The following is a 12,991-nucleotide window of genomic DNA, read 5'->3' on the forward strand; positions in this document are numbered from 1 at the left end:
GGAGGTAGAAATTGTCCGTTGTCTGTTGTCCTCCCTGCTTTCACTAAGAGTTGTTGTACAGTCTTATGGCCAGGGGGACGAAAGAGTTTTTCAGTCTGTTGGTGGAGCTGGATTGGGACAGCAGTCTGCCACTAAACACACACACAGCATAGGCTAGTTTACAGTATCAGCTCTGGATGATAAAAAAAAGTATCACAGATAAACAGCAATAACAACATACAGTAAAAAGTACACCACTGCTGCTCATCCTCCACACCACCAGGGCTCGCTGTCGGAAATCTCTCCCAAAAAACCCGCCTCACCCGGAAGAGAAGGCCCAAAGGAAACGACGGTAGAAAGAAATTGTTGTGGACTATCCACATAATTACTTTAGCTTTTTAGATAATCCAACTACCAGCTGAGGTAGTTTTTTTGCAGGAGGACTGCAGCCTCGTCGTGCTCCCGGTAGAGATGTCGGTGGTTCCTCCCAGTCGCTCGTCTGCCGGCTGGCCGCGCGGTGGTGCCGTTCAGTTTGGGAACAAATACATGAGCGGGCCCGCTAAACCGCTCACTCTGGAGAGGACCATCAACCTGTGAGTTCACACCACGCTGCTGGTATCTGTGTCAAAAATGTTCCGGTTAGTTAACGTACACCGACTGTCAAATTTCCAAAAAACTATGTGGCTAACGCTGAGATGAGTTGAGATGTTGTGTTTGCTTGCTGTTGGAGTGGATGGTGGTTTTATAATGTGTGTGTGACTGTGTTTGTCTCGATGCTGCAGTGTCTCTGCTGGGGCCATGTTCTGGGTTTCGGTGTGTTTGTGGGTTAGTTTGAAGTAGGAGAGGGGTTTGTGATAGAAATATCATGTTGGGGGTGTTTTTGTACAGCTTGTAGATAGTTAGACGCTTTTATTTTTTGATTAATACTCTTATTGTTTAGGAAAAATGTGTTTTTGATTTTAGTTCCGGCTGCAACTAACCATTGTTTTAACGATCGAGTATGGAGCTGAAACGGGTTGATCGACGGAAAACTGTCTACTGTTTTTATTGTTTATTAGTTTTTAAGCAGAAATTGCAACATTTTACTGGTTTTAGCGTCTCAAAGGAATATATCAGATTTCCTTTGTCCTCTGTAATGTTAAACTAATTATAGTTGAGGACGAGCAAGTTCAGCTCAGGAACTTATGCGTTTTTTTATTGTTTGCATTATATTACCCATCGAGTAAATAATTAACAGAGTTAAGGTAAATCATTTTTCTGTTGATTGATTTGAAACTTTGAAGCAGCATTTAGATGTGATCTAAAGTAATTTTGATAATCAATTATTATTAATTAATAAGTCATTAATTTTAGCAAAAAGGCCAAATATTTAATGTTTTTTCATTATCTCAAATGTGAGGATTTGCTTGTTTCTTTTGTTTTTTTCACTCTTAGAAAAAGAAGCATTTTGAAGATGTCACTTTGGGCTCTGGGAAATATTATAGGTTTTCTAAAGTCTTATAATTCTACTGATAATTACCACATCTTTAGTTTTTATAGCATGTAAGTATGGACCACGCAGTGACGATCTCTGATTATGTTTAACAGTGTTTCATGTGTGTATTTTTACTTCAGATATCCTCTTACAAACTATACATTTGGCACCAAGGAGCCTCTGTATGAGAAGGACAGCTCAGTGGCCGCCCGCTTTCAGCGGATGCGGGAAGAGTTTGATAAGATGGGAATGCGGAGGACCGTGGAGGGAGTCCTAATTGTCCATGAACACAGGCTACCTCATGTGTTACTTCTGCAGCTGGGCACCACTTTCTTCAAACTGTAAGTAGTTAAAGCTCAGATGGTATAAACCAGTCCAACCTGTATGGACCTCAGATTGTCCTGTATGAACAATTGTCTGAATCCTTGCGTCTCTCCTGCAGGCCTGGAGGGGAGTTGAGTCCTGGAGAAGATGAGGTGGAGGGCCTGAAACGCCTGATGACCGAGGTAGCTACGTCACAGCACAGTATAAGCTCCTTGTTGCTATGATGATTGTGGACTTTATACGTATGTTTACTTTTATTTGGACTTTAGATCCTCGGACGGCAGGACGGTGTGAAGCAGGACTGGGTGATTGACGACTGTATCGGCAACTGGTGGCGCCCCAACTTTGAGCCTCCACAGGTTAGTTCACACAGACCAGCGGACAATAAGAGGGTCTGAAGATTTAATGAACTAAAGGAACATTTTTAATGGATATTTTTGTTTAGATATCTTATTCGAGATCCATGTGGAAATGTTTTCAACAGTCTCTGGTTTGAAATATGTCCACAAACGCACAAATAGTCAGTTTCTTTCTTTTGGTTATAATTTCCAAAATACTTTCACTTTCACTTCGCTAACCTAACAATATTACTAATGCAGGGAAATTACTCACTGCTTGTCAATGGGAGGTTGTACTTGTAGAGTATACACCAGTTACTGGCTGCAACATATTGCGGATGTTTATCCAGATTGAAACATGCACTCTGGATCCAAGGATGAAGTCCCTGAAGTCAATTAGTCATAATGTCGTTTATATCTGTGCATACTAATGTGAACTGATTAAGTCATTTGTTTTGCAGTATCCATATATTCCAGCTCACATCACCAAACCTAAGGAGCATAAGAAGCTATTCCTGGTTCAGTTGCAGGAAAAAGGTCAGCATATTGCAACTTGTGACATTATTGTATTTTAGCATTGAAGTTTAATAGAGAACAAATGGTAGACGGAGATATAAATCCTGTTAAAGAAGGTGGAGGAGTAACATTGCTTCTGGTTTTGAAACCTGTGATTCCTGTTTCTACAGCGCTGTTTGCTGTCCCCAAAAACTATAAACTGGTGGCAGCACCGTTGTTTGAACTATACGACAACGCTCCTGGATATGGACCAATAATTTCCAGTCTACCACAACTATTGAGCAGGTATTGTCTTTCTCTATCTTTCATGTTTGTAATGTTACAAGCTGGTGATCAGCACCAGTTAACACAGTGAAAGCACTTAGTTGTTGGCATCTCTAAGCTTCAGCTGTGGGCTGCAGGGTCGCACAAAGAGTACAAAGACTACCGCTCGGGTTTGAAGAGCCGTTTTAGATATCCATCCTGTTGAAGTGTTTGACCAAAACACTGACGCTCCTCCAATTTCAGTACCTAAACCTGCACCACAGCCTGGTTATGCAAGCCAGGAACAAAAGGATGCATACGTATGAATACTACAGTAGTTTGCAGATATGTGTTCAAGAGTTTTATTCAAGTTACGTTGCACCAGACACGCATTCAGGTGTGCAGAGATTTTTTAAGTTAAGACTTTATTTATAGAAAAGAAATATATATATATATACAAACATTCCTTTCTCATAAAAGTCAGTCAATATTTGGAATAGTTTAAATCTGGTATTGTTTACTTGCTTGCAGTGTTTTTTTTGCCTACCTTTATTGGCACGTTACAGTGTTTCTTGGCACCAGCTGTAGATTAACTTGTCCAGTTTACCTTTTTACCATTTTACATTTTAAAATTAAATTGGAAAAGACAAAAATTGCAACTCCATTGCTGTGAAACTTGTAAACTGAATTTGTAATAATGACTGTTTCTCTTTATAGGTTCAACTTCATTTATAACTAACTTGAATGAACAGAAGTACATCTGGCTGTCTCTGTGAGTGCAGCCTCGTCTGAGTGAAGATGAGAGACAATGTGGGGGAAAAAATACGTCTCATCTTCAGATCAACTTTCACAAAACAAAAATCTTGTCATGTCGTGTATATTGACAGTTCCACAGGGGTGTTTATACTGTTAGAAGAAAATGAAAATGTCATGTGTCTTTTTTTTAATCTTGAGAAACTGCTAGTTTTTGTAGTATACAAGTCTGTATTCCAGCGTGATAAGAATCTGGTTTTATGTCCTCTCAAAGGAGGCCAATGTTTGATTAAACAAAATACATCATTGAGTTTCCTGTGTTTTAAACCTGTAACAATGCTGTGTGTTTTGTTTTTTTTCTTTTTAATAAAGCAGTCCTTTGAGTATGTTTTTATAAAATGCAAAGAGCAAGTGTGTGGCTGACTGATACTCTTTGGGAAGTGATTTTAAATGTTTCTTTTGCTTTTCTTCAGTTTACTGATGATTAATTCAACACTGAGATACACCAATGTTTGAAACAGAAAGTACCAATGTTAAATGCTTCACTGTTTTTATTTCTTGCTGTACATTTGGTAAAGAAATGTAGATAGTTGCAGGCTGACATGTTGCCATAATCCGATCCAAACAAGGTGATCAAATATCCATCAAGTGAATGTGAAAACCAGAATATTTCAGCATTCCAGTCTCTACACATAACCAGTCTCTTGGTTATGTGAAGATTAAAGTTCGACATGTGCTGTGTCGCAGTCACACACTAAGTACCTAATCAGAGACACTTTAATTGTTACATCTATCACAGTGACAGGACAGAAGATTTATGGTCTCTTGCTACAACCATGTTGCAACACGTTTTTCAGAAACATGCTATTATAGGTATTATCCATTCCCATTAAAGCTGCAGTAGGTAACTTTTATAAAAACAGTTTATTGTCGCTCTGATTGGTTATTGTTCTTTAAGTGCCATTAGGAGGCTAAAATGAGCCAGAGGAGCCTGATTTTTCACAGATTATCTGAGACTTTCACTATATACTGTCAGTTTATAGTGAAAGTCTCAGCAAATATGCCAAAAAGTTCATAAAAAACACCTACTGGAGGAATGATATCTTTGATAGTTTTTCTGACTTGGTTGCCTCAAAAACCAAGAAAATACATATGTAACGCCCCATTCCTCTTAAAGAGGGTTTTCTTCAAGATACTGAATTAAATGAACCCGTCCAATCCAACCCTAAACCTTTATTTTAACACAGGAAGGGAGTTTCCGATGCTGCCTGACAGTCTCAACTCAGGGCAAAGTTAGACCCTTTAGAGGACGTCATTTACCCGCGACGCACGGGCCATTTCACACAAACACACGTTACCAAAGTGAATAAAGCTCTTTATAAACTGCACCTTCATCCGGTTTCACAGCGGATCGTTTGTACAATGGCGTCAAAACGACGACCGGACGAGAGTAGAGACACAGAGAAGAAGAAGAAGAAGAAGAATTGTGTAGAAACAGCTGAACTTACTTCAGTTGTAGAAGACGAGCAGGTGAGGAGAGCTGTGAGGGAGGCATGGAGCCAGAGGACTCACTACAACCAGGGTTAGTGGACAGCACACACACACACACACACACACACACATATACACACACACAGACACAGACACACACACACAAACTTAATGATCTGTCAGAGAGCAGGTCTGTAGGAACCAGCTCCAGGGTTTGTCAAAGCTTGTTGCTCTATAATAAATAATACATATAATAGTAATAATAATAATAATAATAAAAGGAAATATGAGACACATCACAGATTACTTCTTGAAGAAGTAATGCACATAGAAAACCCGACTGATTAATCTGCTTAAACCATCATCAGATGGTCATTAGTTTAACAATTTCCTCCAGTTTAACCATCAACACTAATTTATTAACACATATTATTATCTTATATCTATTAGTTTATTGATTATTGATGGCTCGGTGAGAAGATGTGTAAGAATGAAGGTGTCTACACTATTAATCTGCCAATCTACAGTATAGATAGTTATTGAACAGTTAAATCTGATCAGACAGACATGGAGTGTATCATGTGGGTCTGTGGCCTTGGACCGCCACATATACGAGTATCATCTACTTTTACAATCATTTCCTTCTAAAAGGAAGGAGTAATATGGATAAAAACCTTTCTTACAATGTGTGTAATTTTATATCACAATATTTATATGATGATGTAGTGATTCTTCTGAAAAATCAATTATGAATCTGTTGATTGGACCATTATTGAAATAAAGTTGTTGATTTGCAGCATTATGTACAATATCTAACAGATTATCCTCTGATGGTTGACATTTTATATCCTCTCTCATATTGCCCAACCATAGCTGCTGATATGTTGAAAGATTGGATATGAGTCTGGGATATTATTATTATTATAATATTTGAACCAGCCACTCTTGTTTATCAGATCCAAATAACATTTCACGTTTGTCGTAAAGAGCTTGTTTCAGTTTTGAGGCTGTAGCAGCCCTGAAACTCTGGTGCTTGGTTTGTTCCGCAGAGCCTTTGCACGAGCTATTTGTCAATATCTCATGCAGACACACAATCTTTTGCTGTTCATGTGCAGGGGATCTGGAGCTGGACTGCCACCCTTTCCCTCACTGCATCATCAGGAACTTCCTCGGCAGCGAGACCTTCGTGGAGAACCTGCAGAGAGAGCTGCTGGGGCTCAACTTCCACGAGAAGTCCAACGATCTGTACAAATTTAAACAGGTTGTCTGATCAGACTGATCTTCTCGCAGATTTATTCCAGTGGGTTTGTGCTGTTGTCTTCTTATTATCTTACTTTGTTATTGTTCCTATACAGTCCGATGACCTGAAGAAGAGAACGGAGCCACATATTGCAGGACTCAGGTAAAAAGCTAGCTTGTGTTTATGTGCTGTGTATAACAGACCAAATGCATGTCGGTGTGAGTGTCTTTTGCAGCCGAGTTATTACGTAAAATAGGACAGATGTAGAGAGAGGTGAAGTGTGGATAATAGCCGGTGTTCTGACAATCTGAGCTACTCACCCAGCATGAGCTACAAGTGGAATTAAAGTACTGTGAAGTGAGTTAGCTCATTCTGTCTGGTGGGTAAAAAGTACAGATAAAAATCACATTACATTAATTTGTTAGATTCAATCCATCAATCTACACACACACAGTTTTACACACTCATCTGGAGCAAGTTGCTGACTGAGAGCCAGTACTGAACCTCCAAAAACATAAAAATAGAATATGTCATATGCCACTGCTATGGGGTCCCGCTCATCAAAACAATTTTAAAAGACATTTTGGAGTAGCGTGGGATCACAAGAGTGAGATTGTTTCTCTGATAACTTAAGAATATTGTTGAAAACATTTAGAATTTAGAAGAAGAAAGTACGCAATTAAACAAAATATATAACATAGGTGTAGTGTTTACACACAGTTTAATGCTGAAATGTTACATATTATTATATTATAGCTTTAAAGCACATTTTTATTTTTTTGGTAATCCTATGTGATCAATATTTTTTACCTGACAGAATGACCTTTCTTTCTCTAAAACCAGGTTATTCATTGTGATTTTGTTGCTCCTTTTTTCCACCTGACAAAATGAAATGCACAGATTTTAAGCACATTTGATGGTCCATTTTGAGATACCGTATTCTTACCTTTAAACCACTTTTACTTACTCTCATCCTGAGGGAACAACTCAAAGACAAGATAACTACTATTTTTTACTCACTGCTGATCTCAGCGCTGTAAATCCAGCGATGGCATTCTGTGCTACTCGTGACGTCTACTCTTCCCATCTAAAACCACACAGCATATTCTAAAAATATTCAACAAAGAGACACTTGACATAGATTAATCAGTATTTATCCTCAGTGTCTGCATTGTTAAGTTGGTTAAAATAAATTTTTTATGTCAGCAGCACAGAAATGGCAAGGCTTGAAATGCAGACGTGTCCCCAGTGGTAGAGAGACATTTTGGGGTTTAGTTATCAGCTCCACCAGGTGGAGCCAGAGATTATATCTGCCTCCTAATTAGCATTTTTCCTTCATTTAGTGCTGTTGACTCTGAAAGGTAGCCTTAACATTTGGCACAGTGGGACTGTACAGCACTGGCTGTACTGGAAAATGGATCCAGCTGCAGTTAATCACCTGTGAGCAGAAGGTGAAAGTGGAAACTGTTTCTTATTCAGTCTGGTACTCACTGGTACACTGTGAGTCATTACAGCAGTGTAAATGTTGGGGCTTTCAAACAGATGACCTGAAACAATACTGTTACTGTAGAATTATTGAGCAGGGAGAGCTGCCAGGCACTGCCAAGAGGTTCAGTGTTTGAACCAAGTCCAAGAAAAATTCTGATGTCAATGTATAAATCCAGACCAAAACGAGCTTGATGTCAAATCTGAATCCAAGACGACACCTTTGAGACTGGTACATTACCCAGATAGCGAAATAATGTACAAACCTCTGCTTTATTTAGGAATAATGGACATTTTTATTACAATTATGAAAAACTGTGTTTACAGTAGACAAACATATAATTTCTTCTAAATACGTTTGTGATTATGCTCTGCTACACCTACTGAAGAAATACAGCCCAGGAGAATAAATACCATAATTAGATGCACAATACCGGCCTCCTCTTGTGATCATCTATTATTTATGTTGCAACAAAATGTCATGGTAGGTTTGAGCAGTCGAAACAATCTGTCTGCATGGTGGGGCTTATACAAGGTTAAAGGTCCAGCATTATTGTCATTGTCAGTAACAATACAGTGAATGAAATGCATTTCACATTAATGTCGCTGTTTTCAGGGCAGCACTGTTTGGGCGTTTCCGTTCCTGGCTCGGGGGAGTGTTGGGAGTTGAACTGGAGCCCACAGTGGATATTTCTTGTGCCAGATATGAATACACAGGTAAGCTTTGTTTTACAGGAAGTACTGTTATATTTTTAGGCTCTTTTGATCAGACATGTGATGACTACTCTGCTGTACATTTTTCCTTTTTTTAAATATATGTACTGTTCTCTCCTTTGTCTAGATGTTCTCTTGTGTCATGATGATGAATTGGAGGGGAGGCGCGTTGCTTTCATCCTGTATCTCGTGCCTCCCTGGCAAAGCAGCGATGGAGGAACACTCGATCTTTACACAACCGACAGTGAGTATCCCACTTTGTGTGTGTGTGTGTGTGTGTGTACTTCTCTTCGTTTAAACAACAGAAGTCTTATATAATCTTTGTCATCAGGTAATTTCCAACCGCAGAGCATAGTGAAGTCACTCGTACCTTCTTTGAACACGCTTGTCCTCTTTGAAGTTTCTCCAGTCTCTTTTCACCAAGTAAGAATAACCGCTCCGGCCTTTTTATCAATGTTGTACCTGTGATTTCATATCGATAACATGTGTTATGTCCAGGTGTCCGAGGTTTTGACGGAGGACAAGTGTCGTCTGTCTCTGAGCGGCTGGTTTCACGGACCGTCTCTGGAGCGTCCTCCTCGCCACACAGAGGCCCCCGTCCAACGGAGCCCACACTTACCGAGAGACGTGAGTTTGTTCAAACATGTACAAAAGGTTTGTTTAATCTACAAAAACCAAAAGGAAAGATACAACATATTTCTGGTTCACGTGGTGGTATTGATCTTCTCATTAACTTTCAGCAAGTGCATTTCCAAAAATGTCAAACAATGGACAGCCTACGTTCCTGCTGACATCTGGTTGTTGTGTTTATCACAGGAAACGTTGCTGCTGGAGTGGGTCAATCCAGTCTACCTGGACATATCCTATCAAGAGCAGATCCAGGAGGAGTTTGAGGACAGCTCTGAAATTCAGCTCAAAGATTTTCTCAAGGTAACTTCTTTCCTCATTTTTTTCTTCCTGGCACGTTTCCACTGGTTCCTGTTGGCTGACTGTGTGTCTGTCCTCAGGAGGAGAAGTTCAGGGAGGTGAGTGAAGCCCTGCGACTCGCTCAGATTCAGTGGACAAAGAGGGGTCCACCCAATAAGAGGTAGGACAGGTTTCACAGATCATTTAACTTAAGAGTGATGTTATGTGTATTTGCTGGAGAGAATGTGATTACCTCCACTGTATTTTTGTGCACTCAGATGCTATGAAGTGGCTTCTCTAGACACTCTGCCTCAGTGTGTGAGTGCATGTTGGGAGCTGCTTCGTTCAGAGGCCTTCTTCCTGCTTCTCTCCAACTTCACCGGCCTTCGATTGCACTACCTGTGTCCTGCTGATGAGGATGATGAAGAGGACGATGAAGAGAAGGAGGAGAAAAAAGAGCAAGAGGACGTACGGGACGGAGAAGCCACGGGATCTTCCACCGAATCACAATCAGTGAATACAAGCAGCGAGAAAGGTGTGTGTCAGGTTCTTCAGTCTGTACAGCTACGTGTGTGTTCATGTGTGTGTGTATTGACCTTTGTTTGTTTGTTTGTTGTTTAGAGCTGAGCACACCTGTATGTTGTGGCGAACTGCGTCGATGGTCTCATGGCTGCTACACTCTGTTGCATGATGGAGAAGCAGCGCGGGCAGAATACGCTCTGGACCTTGTTTTGCCTTTTTGCATCCCGGGTGAGTACACACACACACACACAGTATGAACATTAATCAATATTGTGAATGTTTCAACACTTGAATTGTCTTTCATAGACTGGCAGTCAGATTTTGGAGGCTTCACATGTTATGTTGCTAATGAGGAGGACGAGGAGGTGAGACTTGATTACAGTATGAAGTGTAACTGTACATGTGTGAGCGATCAATCATTGATCATCATTACTGCTTTGGTTTCCTCCTCCTCACAGCTGCTGACGGTGTATCCAGAGGACAATTCCCTCGCCCTTGTGTACAGAGACAAAGAAACTCTCAAATTTGTCAAACATGTCAACCACAAAAGCTCTTCGGATTGTGCTAATAATTCCACCAGCAGAGCTTTGTATGACTTCTCTTTTGTGTACTATGAATAAATAAACAGTATCTATATGTATATATATCGGTTGTGTGGGTTTCTTGACATCTTTGGTTCATCTTCCAGTGTTGTGCATGGAGACACATAGATTTGTTGTGCATTCATAGATGCTGACCTAAACTAGTTGGCGTTCTGTTTTGCTAACAGACACTTTAAATATGAACAGAAGAACTAGGGATTGAACCACCAACTCTTTGACTGAACTGTTTCTGTTAGTTTTAATAGACATTGTTACATTAGAAAGCTCCCTTTTTGTGCATGTTCATTACATGAAAATTACAAATTGTACAACTGGCTGTGTGATTTTTATTGAAGCCCTAAGCTTGTGATAAGACAGGAGAGAAGACGGGATGAGAGTCCCAGAATCCATTTTATTGAAAAAAGATTCTTGTCTGAAATTTAATTATTAAGCAGCATTTTTTTGAAAATCTATTTATAATCAATTCTTCCAACAAATACAGGATTTTGGAAGAGAAACCCCTCCATTGCAGCCTAATTGTAATTCCCTAAAGTTTGAAGAATGCATGCAGAAATGTAGCTACTATAACTGATCATCATTTTCATTATTGATTAGTCTTTTACTCAGTTATATGTAGGGTAAGAAATGTTCATCACTTAAGGTAAATTGCTTGTTTTGTCTGTCCAACAGTGCAGAACTCAATGATAATTTACTTTATAACGATATAAAACAGAGGATAGATCAATGGTTTGTATCAATCGACTAATTGATCAATTGACTACTCATTTTTCAGTGTCACTTACACGGTCTGTCCATGCCTTATCTACCAGTACTTAATATATAATGTTAGTAGATATGATACTAACCTGCTTTGCCTTTTTGTGGGTTTTTGAGCAACTTTAACACGAACAGAAACCATTTATATAACCACAGAAACACTACAGAAACACGGGTAGGTAGGTGTCTCGCAGGAATGAGAAATAAACGATGCAGTCGTTGAAATTCACAGCTTAAAGTCGCCATTATAGTAAAACTGATTTGGTCCATTCCTGCTACACATTCATGATTTGGTCACTTGACACAGGCAGTTTCTCGCCAACAACCACATAGTCATAACAAGGAAATGTTGACTTTAAAAAGGTATGCAACTCATACGTCTGCCCTACATATGGATTCCTACGTTTAAAAAAAATAAAAAATAAAAACCCACTTCCTTCCTGTCATGATTTTTTCCCCCAGGCGGCATGTTGATTGACCAATCAGAGCGGTCTTCGAGTCCTGCTCAGCCAATGGGAGGCCAGGAACTTATTACCGCGTCAGTGGGTGTGATCCCGCAGGAGGAAGCGTCACCGAACAATATCACAAAGTTTCACGGTAAGTTTGAACCGACTTTAACCGAGCATTACTTTACAGGGATTAAAAACAGTGATGAGTTAGACACCGTGTCCTCCTGCTGCGGTGTTTCTTAGCTGTCCACTAAACACGTAAGCAGTCCGTTTTGTCGCACCGTGGCCAAAGTTTTACGGCAGTTGTGTCTACTGTACGTGAGGTTCACTGACACGGACTGTACTCCCACCGCAGCCCCTTTATGTCTTTATGTCTTTATGTCTCTTTGTCAGTCCTATAAAGCTGCTCTCTATACCACGGACGGTTCCTGTCGCCGGTTGGTCGACTCAAACTGTACAGCTGCAGTAAAACATCGGTTCACACCTGTGGCAGGTAACCAGCTAACTTCATGTGGTCTTACTGAAAATCCCCTGTACCTGTACGTCTGGGTCGCCTAGCCAACACTTCTTCTGCCAGGCCAGAGGTTTAAAGTCTAATAACATGTGTTGGTAATAAAACAAACATGTATCACAATTAAAATCAGAGGTAAATCTCCATATATCACCCTGGTTGTAGTATCTGAGATATCGCAATGTATTGATCGCAATGTATCGTGATACCGATATTGTATCACCAGATTCTTACACAGCAATACACAGCCCTAATTAAAATAATGTGCAGTTATAGTACTGTATTTTGTTCTCCGCTGTGATAGCATTAAAACTTCTTATCTCCAGAAATACTGCAAAATCTGTTTCAGTAGTAATTGTATTGGTTTTTGTAAAGGACACTAGACACAGTGTCCTAATGCCGAAGTATGAGTAGTTTTACAAAAGCTATTGTCCTTTTAAAGTATAAGTTCACATGTTTTTTTGTATGTATAAAATCATTAATAGGGACTGTAATTGTTCCTCTCGTTGTGGAGCTGATGGGTGCTCAGAATTAGGGCTGCACGATGTGGTAAAAACATTATATTGCGATTATTCTCACAGATATTGAAGTATGACTTATAGCTGGAAAGATCATTTTCAGTTTCACTTTAAAAAACTGATGAAATAATGATGATGTGACATGTTTTGGGTTGCTGTACCAAACAGTA

At 39.7% G+C, this 12,991-nt stretch overlaps 3 protein-coding genes across 5 annotated transcripts in view; all 3 read left to right on the forward strand.

Annotated features, from left to right (window-relative positions):
- Positions 1-291: 291 nt before the first annotated feature.
- On the forward strand, positions 292-4,032 carry nudt21 (nudix hydrolase 21). Of its 2 annotated transcripts, none has more exons than XM_035652119.1 (7): positions 292-572; positions 1,594-1,794; positions 1,896-1,959; positions 2,047-2,136; positions 2,577-2,652; positions 2,802-2,916; positions 3,592-4,032. In XM_035652119.1, the coding sequence occupies exons 1-7, from the start codon at positions 451-453 to the stop codon at positions 3,611-3,613; spliced, it is 690 nt and encodes a 229-aa protein (XP_035508012.1). In that variant the 5' UTR covers positions 292-450; the 3' UTR covers positions 3,614-4,032. The 2 variants fall into 2 exon arrangements, with proteins under 2 accessions (XP_035508012.1, XP_035508013.1); XM_035652120.1 differs by having other exon boundaries at positions 478-617.
- A 914-nt stretch (positions 4,033-4,946) lies between these two features.
- Positions 4,947-10,629, forward strand: ogfod1 (2-oxoglutarate and iron-dependent oxygenase domain containing 1). Its single transcript, XM_035652121.1, has 13 exons — positions 4,947-5,209; positions 6,234-6,379; positions 6,474-6,520; positions 8,460-8,560; positions 8,685-8,801; positions 8,889-8,980; positions 9,056-9,184; positions 9,374-9,487; positions 9,565-9,644; positions 9,742-9,998; positions 10,085-10,213; positions 10,292-10,350; positions 10,444-10,629. The coding sequence occupies exons 1-13, from the start codon at positions 5,050-5,052 to the stop codon at positions 10,603-10,605; spliced, it is 1,593 nt and encodes a 530-aa protein (XP_035508014.1). The 5' UTR covers positions 4,947-5,049; the 3' UTR covers positions 10,606-10,629.
- Positions 10,630-11,845: 1,216 nt separating this feature from the next.
- The window catches only part of tradd (tnfrsf1a-associated via death domain), an 8,299-nt gene continuing 7,153 nt past the window's right edge, over positions 11,846-12,991 (forward strand). The window contains exons 1-2 of one of the 2 annotated variants that reach the window (XM_035652317.1): positions 11,856-11,940; positions 12,186-12,285. The gene's annotated coding sequence lies outside the window, so the exon portion shown is untranslated. Of the gene's footprint in view, positions 11,941-12,185; positions 12,286-12,991 lie in introns of both variants that reach the window. The other variant, XM_035652318.1, reaches the window with a different exon arrangement.

This window comes from Morone saxatilis, unplaced genomic scaffold (genome assembly GCF_004916995.1).
Source record: "Morone saxatilis isolate NCDOM2014 unplaced genomic scaffold, NCSU_SB_2.0 Contig11, whole genome shotgun sequence".
Taxonomy (NCBI): Eukaryota; Metazoa; Chordata; class Actinopteri; family Moronidae; genus Morone; species Morone saxatilis.

What these genes read in the sequence shown, in the direction of transcription:
- nudt21 (XM_035652119.1), top strand. Translation starts at nt 451, where the DNA reads ATGTCGGTGGTTCCTCCCAGTCGCTCGTCTGCCGGCTGGCCGCGCGGT. An exon ending in GGCACCACTTTCTTCAAACT is followed by an intron (nt 1,795 to 1,895) that starts GTAAGTAGTTAA and finishes TCTCTCCTGCAG; the next exon opens with GCCTGGAGGGGAGTTGAGTC. An exon ending in GGTTCAGTTGCAGGAAAAAG is followed by an intron (nt 2,653 to 2,801) that starts GTCAGCATATTG and finishes CTGTTTCTACAG; the next exon opens with CGCTGTTTGCTGTCCCCAAA.
- ogfod1 (XM_035652121.1), top strand. Translation starts at nt 5,050, where the DNA reads ATGGCGTCAAAACGACGACCGGACGAGAGTAGAGACACAGAGAAGAAG. An exon ending in GAATACAAGCAGCGAGAAAG is followed by an intron (nt 9,999 to 10,084) that starts GTGTGTGTCAGG and finishes TTTGTTGTTTAG; the next exon opens with AGCTGAGCACACCTGTATGT. An exon ending in CTAATGAGGAGGACGAGGAG is followed by an intron (nt 10,351 to 10,443) that starts GTGAGACTTGAT and finishes TCCTCCTCACAG; the next exon opens with CTGCTGACGGTGTATCCAGA.